Source organism: Chaetura pelagica, unplaced genomic scaffold, assembly GCF_000747805.2.
Source record: "Chaetura pelagica isolate M959 unplaced genomic scaffold, ChaPel_1.0 scaffold300, whole genome shotgun sequence".
NCBI lineage: Eukaryota > Metazoa > Chordata > Aves > Apodiformes > Apodidae > Chaetura > Chaetura pelagica.
This window is the reverse complement of record NW_009951945.1, coordinates 206,383-214,517: the sequence shown is the minus strand read 5'-3', so window position 1 is coordinate 214,517 and position 8,135 is coordinate 206,383. Positions and strand designations below refer to the sequence as shown.

At 41.8% G+C, this 8,135-nt stretch overlaps 1 protein-coding gene across 2 annotated transcripts in view; it reads left to right on the top strand.

The window, feature by feature from the left end:
• Positions 1–7,929, top strand: part of MYL1 (myosin, light chain 1, alkali; skeletal, fast) — a 21,644-nt gene extending 13,715 nt beyond the window's left edge. For both annotated transcript variants that reach the window (XM_009996807.1, XM_009996814.1), the window contains exons 3-6: positions 4,788–4,931; positions 6,602–6,775; positions 7,285–7,362; positions 7,877–7,929. In XM_009996807.1, coding sequence (XP_009995109.1) covers positions 4,788–4,931; positions 6,602–6,775; positions 7,285–7,362; positions 7,877–7,905 — 425 coding nt within the window. In that variant the 3' untranslated portion in view covers positions 7,906–7,929. The remainder of the gene's footprint in view (positions 1–4,787; positions 4,932–6,601; positions 6,776–7,284; positions 7,363–7,876) is intronic.
• Positions 7,930–8,135: the final 206 nt, after the last annotated feature.

Genomic DNA, 8,135 nt, shown 5'->3' with positions numbered 1-8,135 from the left:
AGTGCTGTATTATTGGCATAAGAGGTTGAGAAAAACCCATCAAAGGTAGAAGGACCATCCAGCTGTACCAAACACATCCTGCAAGCCACACAAAAAAACAGCTGGACCAACACGTGGCAGCTCTCACCCCCAGCACATCTTGCTTGCTGACTTCTTAGCTTATTGGAGAAATAGAATCCTTCCCTACAGGGAAGTCTCAGTAGGTTTGGACAAGGAATATCCCCTCTTGACAGAACAGACCCAGAAAGTGCTGACACGGATCAAACTTACTGCTTACCACTCCCTGCCTCTCCAGCCTCCTAAAAATAGCCATCATAAGGCGTCCATCAAGACATGGAGCCTCCTGTCACTTTGCCCTAAGAAAGCTAAAGAACTCGCCAAGGGGAGGGACTCCTTCCTTCTGACACCTAATCCAGGCAATGCCGTCAGCACCACTGGATAAATAAGGGGAAGAAAGGCCAAGAAAGCAGGACCACTCTCAAGACCTCTCAGCTAGTCCCTCCTGCCTGTCTGCAGCTGAACTTTTCCAACTTTCAACCATGGTGGGTCCACCAAAAAACTAATGGTTAGCAGCAAGTCAGGGTACTTCACAGAAGTAAACTGGGCTTCTCGCTCAAGTTATTTCTAGTGGGGGGAAGGACAGTGCTGAAGACAGTTCAATTTGCTTGGCTTTCCTCCTTAAAGGTCAAGGACTGTGGGAGGTTTTCCAGTTAGCCTCAAGTTCTGCATGGGGTAAGGGCAGATCTGCAGCACCTGTAGCTTCAGACAGAAGGGCTACTATTAGCTAGTGCTGTCTACTACTTGATTGTTTAAATTGGATGGAAGCTGCTGAAGTGGCAAAGGAAAAGAGCAATACTTTTATATAAGAAAATATCATGGTTTAGTACTTTATAAAGAATGTTGTGTCAAAAATTAATTTGAAAAACAAATTATAGGGGTTTGGTTCAATTTTATGTTAATTTAAGAAACCTGCTTTTAAAATAATATTACTTCAAATGGTCTTAATAAAATGGGTCTCTACTAACAACAGTAAATGACTCCATGGTACATTGACAACTTTGTTAGTTAAGAGACTTGAGATTTTTGTTGCTTTTACCCACTGCCCTGGCTTTCCCTGGGATGCAGATTTTAATGGAATCTTTAAAAACAGATCTGGTGATGCACTTTTACAAAGGAAGTTTCTAGTTTAGCTTGCCATGGCCTAATTACATTAGGCAAGACAGAGGTGAGAGTGCTCAGCTACTTTGTGCTATTTGCTTTCTCTCAGTGCATTTTCAGCAGTATTGGTTCTTTTCTCTCTTTTTCTTCCCAACTGCAGTCCTTCACTCCTGACCAAATTAATGGTAAGTGAAACAAAAGTTAAACTTCAATGGGGGAAGGAGGGAGGACATAATCGCTTCCAAATGCTAAAAACTCACTAGTCTTAACAGCTCTTTTGCTATCTGCATTACTTCTGCACATCTGACAGACCACACTTTTTTGCTGTTTTGGGACTTGACTCATGGATTGACGTGGATGCTTTAGAAAACAAGCAGGTTCTCCCCCAGCCCCCCCTTCCTAAGTTGTTTTTTGTGATTGATTTCCTTCTAACAGATCGAGTTCTCCAAGGAGCAACAGGATGGTAAGTTACAAGAGAGCAAATGTGTTTTACATGTACATGGGTTCAGAGAAAAGCTACAGGCTTGAAGTTTAACCTTTACAAAAAGATGATTAACCTTTACAAAAAGATGAGCTAGTATTTCAGCTGGGATAAATCACCACACTCTTGACTTGAGAGGAGCAGTGCTGACTCATGCTTAAAAACCTGACTGGAGATTCACATGCAATTTATCTGGGTACTGATGTGCTGCCCAAGCTGAGAAGTTTATGCCATGAGGAAGAAATAGGCTGGTGTTACCAGATCTCCCTACTGAACATATTTCAGTTGTGCTCAAATACTGCCCATTCACAAGGATGCTGAAAATGGGTCTTGCATTTGGAAGTTGAGGGGAAAACAGGCAGATGGAAAACAGAAGGGAGGAGTGAGCTGAAAATTTAACTTAGCTGCAGAGACATTGCAAATTTACTTGAACAGAAGATGCAAAAGGCCTGCATGTCATTTTTGCCAGGAAGTGCTCTAAGGGGAAGAAGAAAGAATGTATTTACAGTACAGCAGCCATGAACCATGGAAATAGTTAGAAAATAAGTTACTGTGAATACTGTTGCATGTAAACCATCTGGATATGCTGCAATTCTTGACCATCTCACTATCCCCTGCTTCACAGGCTACCAGCAAGTTCCAATATAAATTGTTATTCAATCTTCAACAATCCAATTAAAATTCTGAAAAACAAAAATCCCCATTGAAATCTTTAAATCTAAGCTGGAGTGTTTTAAATACACTGAGATATGCATTTGGGTTATAATTAATAATGGAAGGGTTTTTTTTAAAGTCAAACAATGAGTAGGAAATATAGCAGGCTTCTTAATGTGAACCAAGTATTTACAATGGAAGATACAAGGATTAACTAGAATCCAGAAAGAGAATAGCTAAAAGGATGTCTTGAGAGAGCCCTAAACTTCTTCAACACCAGCCTGCACTGGGTGTTTATACCATCAAAGCAAAAGGGAGAGACATAGAGCAGTAAGAATGGAGACATTTCTCTTTCTGCAGACCAAACCCTCCTGGTCCCAAATAAAATCATTTGGACTCTTCTGTACTTCTTAATTCTAAAAATTTTATTAAAGGGTTGGGAGGGTTCATAGGAAAATACCATCAATTCCAAGCTCCCAGCATGCATGACAACACAAAATACTTCTTTCAGCTTCCACAGATATTTCAAATCACCCAGCTCCTGGCACGCTGACTGAACCAGGCAGCAGAGCCATTAAAAGCTACTTGAGAGAGGGAGGATTTCCCAGGAACCGCCATGTTCCACCCTCAGTAATTATTTCCATCCACACAGGCTGGTGCACCAGCAACTGGGCAGCACCCTCCTCAGAGAAGGATTTTAGACACGCTTATTCCAGCAAAGATATAAACTAGGACTGGCTAGATTTTTAATAAATACTAAAAGCTCACAGCAAAATTAACACAAAAATAAAACCAGGCCTTTTCCCCAAGATGGGGAGCCATGTTCAGAACCCAGTAAGAATAAAATTTCATGGGATTTACCACCCAGACAACTCCCCTGATGGCTTTGCCAATAGCCAACTGGCATTGTTTTATACCTCCCTCTGACTAAACGTCATTAATGCACCAAAAAGAAAGACTAAATCATATGGTATAAATCTTTACAGCTCAAATGACCTCAGGTGCTAGAGCAGGAGCCCATATCAATTTGGTGTAAGGGGAAGCTCTAACAGGTCCAGGCAGCCTTGATTTCATACCCTGCAATAAAAGCTGTAAGGGGAGCAGGTTAGTAATCAAGGGTTGTAGGTCTCTCACATCAGACAGTAGGAGGATTAGTTTCAGATGTATTAGATTACAACCTAGCAGGCTGACATCTTGTATCAGCAGTTTTGCAGGGTGCCAGCAGCTCCTCCACCAAGGTGGCATATGGATGGCTACAGCAAGAGCCTAAACACTCCTGCAACACACCTCTCCAGTGCAAGATCAATGAAGACATGTGAAGACATGTGAAGACATTTGAAATGTGCTTTATTGCTCCTAAATCTGCCCCGAGGCACAAAGAGCATTCCACCTACACATGCTGCAAAACAAAGCCTGTCAAGCTGCTGAAAGTGCATCACAGTCAAAGGAAAGGCATTTCACCTGCTTTACTTGAAGCTAAAACACAGCATCATCAGACACTGCAGTGCAGAAACCATCAATATCGCAGTCCAAGACACTCTTGATGTATTAGGTTCAAAGACAGCTTTTTAGCTAGACCCTTAACTTTTGGGCCCACTCCCTTTTTAAAAAATGCATTTCTTTGTTAATTGCAACCAATACTCTAGCTGAGAAATATAGTAAGATGGAACTTTGCAACAGAAGACTGGCAATGCAATGAAGGCAGCTGTCTGTGCTGATTTTTTTAGAAGTGTTTGTATCTCAAGTTCTTGGTCAAGAGTAAGAGAAGAAAAAGTCAACCTGGCAACACTGAAAAAAGTCTCAAAGTGTATGCACTGGACATGCACTGCAATAAAGCACCACACAAGTAATATCACTGAAAAAGCTGGACATTCATGGATCTGTAAGAAGCAAGGACAGATTGCAAAGGGCAGACAAAGGGTGAACAAACAGAAATGTAATTGCAAGTCAAGTCTAACAGAAAAAAAAAAAAAAAAGTAGAAGCATTTGAAATCCATCTCCAAGCTTCCAATTAGTACTGTGTAGTTGAGATGCTGGGATTGCAGGCAGGAGCCATCAAAGCAGGCAGATGTTTTGCACTGGCAGGTTGTTAGACAAAAGATTTCCAGTCCTCTAGTGAGATACGGTAGGGTGGATACTAACATTTTTACCTTCTGCTGCTGTATCATGTAAAGAAACCTGTTCTTGAATGGCAATGTTTGTGTAAGGCTTATCTTTCCTCATGCTTGAAATACCTACTGGGTCAATCATGAAGCTATGGGTGGCCATTAGAGCCAGGAAAGCTATGAAAGGTAGATATAAACGTTTAAAAATAGTGAAACTAAAATGTCAGAGGGGAAGAGCATTTCTTGGGATCGTGGGCTAAAGACTCCCCTGGCTAATTCCCCAGAGTTGGTGGAACAGTGCCAGGAGACAACAGGCTCACATCTTGCTCCATACAACTTGTCAATAGGGAGCTGCCTGGCTTAATTTAACTGTTGCTCTTCCCTTGCAGACTTCAAGGAGGCCTTCCTCCTCTTTGACAGGACTGGTGATGCCAAAATCACCCTGAGCCAGGTTGGCGATATCATCCGGGCACTGGGGCAGAACCCAACAAATGCAGAGATCAACAAGATCCTGGGCAACCCCAGCAAAGAGGGTAAGTACCCAGCAGTCTCTCATTGGCCCTTCTTGAGGCTGGGGAGCTCTGATTAGGCAACATTGATATAGTCATAGCAGGAGGGAGAGCAGCTTCTGCTCAGATGGGGAGCAAGAGGGACACTGCAGCAACAAGACATGACCTTTTTCCAGCCCCTTTTCAAGAGGATTATGGTGATTGGGGAACACAGTGTGCTGGGTTACACCATCAAAGCAATAGAGAGAAGTACAGTGCAATAAGTGAAACTGGAAACATCTTCCTTCTGACCTTCTCTTTAGACTATGGAGAAGTCTCTGCAGGGATCATTTTGGTGGTAATTAGGTATAGGTGTAACAGGATCTTATTCCTGCTCCCAGACCATCTATGTCCCAGCCTGTGCTGAGGATATATAAGTCCATTTCCAACAGCTGACACTTAGCTCTCCAGGTCCTTCCAATGTAGGATCTTCTGCATAAACCAAGACATGCCCTGGGACTCAAAACCCACCTATTTCTGCTAATTGGGGCAATTTGCTCAAAGCTCCTACAAACCTGGGCATGCTGGCCACTTCTTACAGCAGAAAACTTCCATTTCCTTTTCTCATGGTAAATATCATAGTCACATCTGCCTAACAAGGACCTAGGTGATGCCTAACTTCAGAACTATATTAGAATGGGCTAAATTATATCCAGACCCTCAGGCTTAGTAAAGATGACTCTGAGGATCAACTCAGCAGAGCCAAGGGAAGCATTACAGAATCATTGAAGCTGGAAAAGACCTCTGAGATCATCAAGTCCAACCTATGACCTAACACCACCACACACCATTATCACCAGCAGAAACCACTGAGTAGAGGACTAACACAGAGATGAGACCATGACAGTACTTTAAGTAACAGCAGCAGTAACCAACAGTGGTTTTGATATAGCTGGGTAGTAAAATAGTTTCTGTAATGAATATACATTCAAAAATCTCTTGCATGTTTCCATCTATTGTATTTCGTTGCTGCTTAGATGAAGGCTGAAGGGAAAAAAAGGAAAAAAAAATCCTTTTATTTGGCAGTCTTACTCCAGTAAAATTATTCAAGGTAGGCCTCACTGAGGACTACAACTTCTGGCCCATGACAACAAAAGAGTTACATGCACTAAGCTTGTGAGTCCTTAAACTGCCACAATGACCATGTCAATGGTAAATCTGGACACCATTCCCACTGGACAATTCTATTTTATATTAGTTTATTATTTTGCTAATAGCCTCTGGCACCACATCCTAAAGGCTCTACAGAGGTGAATAACACGTCAGCAACTTCAGGGGCTTAATGTGAAACACCACACTCTACTTACCTTTTACCTCTGTGGGGTCTCAAGATTTCTGTCCTACTGGATTCTGTAAAATACACATCCTAAAATCCTTGCAATATCATCTTGTACAGCAAGAAAAATACAACATACACAAAGCATAGTAATGGGAGAAGAAGCCTAGAGCAAGGGTTTGAAAAATCAAGATGGATGTGAAGCAAACTCTCATGACAAGAGAGAAACCAGATTCTGCAAAGGAACAGCCAAATCCTTGAGGCAAAGACTAAGAGAGGTGTGCAGATGAGGTGGGAGGCTCTACCGTATTTCAGAGCAAATATCTCAAAAGAACACACAGAAGTGTTTAGGATGTAGCAACCAGTGCTTTCTTTCCAGAGATGAATGCCAAGAAAATTACTTTTGAAGAGTTCCTGCCCATGTTGCAAGCAGCTGCTAACAACAAGGAACAGGGTACCTATGAAGACTTTGTTGAAGGTCTGCGTGTCTTTGACAAGGAAGGCAATGGCACAGTCATGGGGGCTGAACTCCGTCACGTACTGGCTACTCTGGGTAAGGGATTGTCATCTCTGTGAGCACTTCAGAAACTGCAGCTGTTCAAGGCCTGAGAGAGTAAAGGTGTTCTAACCAGCCTGGAGAGGCCAAAGTCTACAAAGCCAGATAAGACTCTGGGTTTCCTAACTGGGAATCCACAAGGAAAGCAAAACCAAAACCCAGTAGAAAGCCCAAAGAAAAAGGGTTGGTTTATTACCTCTAAAATTGAACTAGGCATTAGAAGTACCTATTTGAGGAATGGAGATAAAAGGCTGTATATGCCTCATACACATGGACAAAGGTAGAGGATTTGCTGCACAGCTTCTTCAGTAAGAATAACTAGAATCTGTGTCCATATGCATGTGCAGAACTTGTAAAGAAAGTTAAAAGTAATGAAGATGGGTTCTTGTATAGATATTTTTGTTACTAGCTCAGAAAATAAAAAAAAAATCCTTTGGAAAAACTGTAGGATTCAGCCTCAATTGTGAGACTGCAGAAGAATTAACCAAGCTCTGTCTGCTCTCCAGGTGAGAAGATGACAGAAGAGGAAGTAGAAGAACTCATGAAAGGTCAGGAAGACTCCAATGGCTGCATCAACTATGAGGGTAGGTCCACCTTCTCATCCTACATTTCTTCTTTCTCACAGAGTTTAACTGCAGTTGGCTTTTAGCTACTCAAGGAAATCAGTCAGAAAAAGCTAGAGCTGAGCTAGGTTGAAAGGCTTATGCATGAGAGCCACAGTCACTCTACACTTACTCTGCAGTCACAGCACCCAAAATACTAGCTTCAGCCACAGTGGAAAAGGCGACTTCATTCAACACCAGGTCTCCAGACTCTGGCATTCTGTAGAGCAGTTGCAGTGATTGGAACCAATCCTATACCTGATGCTTAGACAAAGTGCTCCATTTGTCATATATTTAGTCTTATCATACTTAAGCAGGAAGAGAATTTGAGTTGTACAACATTAAACAATTAGAATTTTCTCTCACATTGCTGGGTCAAATCTCTTCAGTAACATATGTTTTTAATGCCATCAGCTCAGGAACAGCTGTTATTTTAAAACATATTTCCCAAAATAACATTTGCTGCTCCTTCTAACTAACCTGTGTTTTCTTACAGCATTTGTAAAGCACATCTTGTCGGTTTAAGTGGGCTTCCCCTGACACCAAAGGGTACGTTCTTCTCATTCTTACACTTGTCTGCTTGTTATGTTTAAAGGCTTCCATGTGCCTGTGGCCAGATCTAGGTTACAAAGTGAATGTGACACCATTTCCCCAATGATACAAATATAACAAAATTACATCCTTGTCCAAGAGCAAATAAAACAGGAGTAAGTATTCCTGGGTTTTGTTCATAGCTCTATAACTGCCTAGAAACT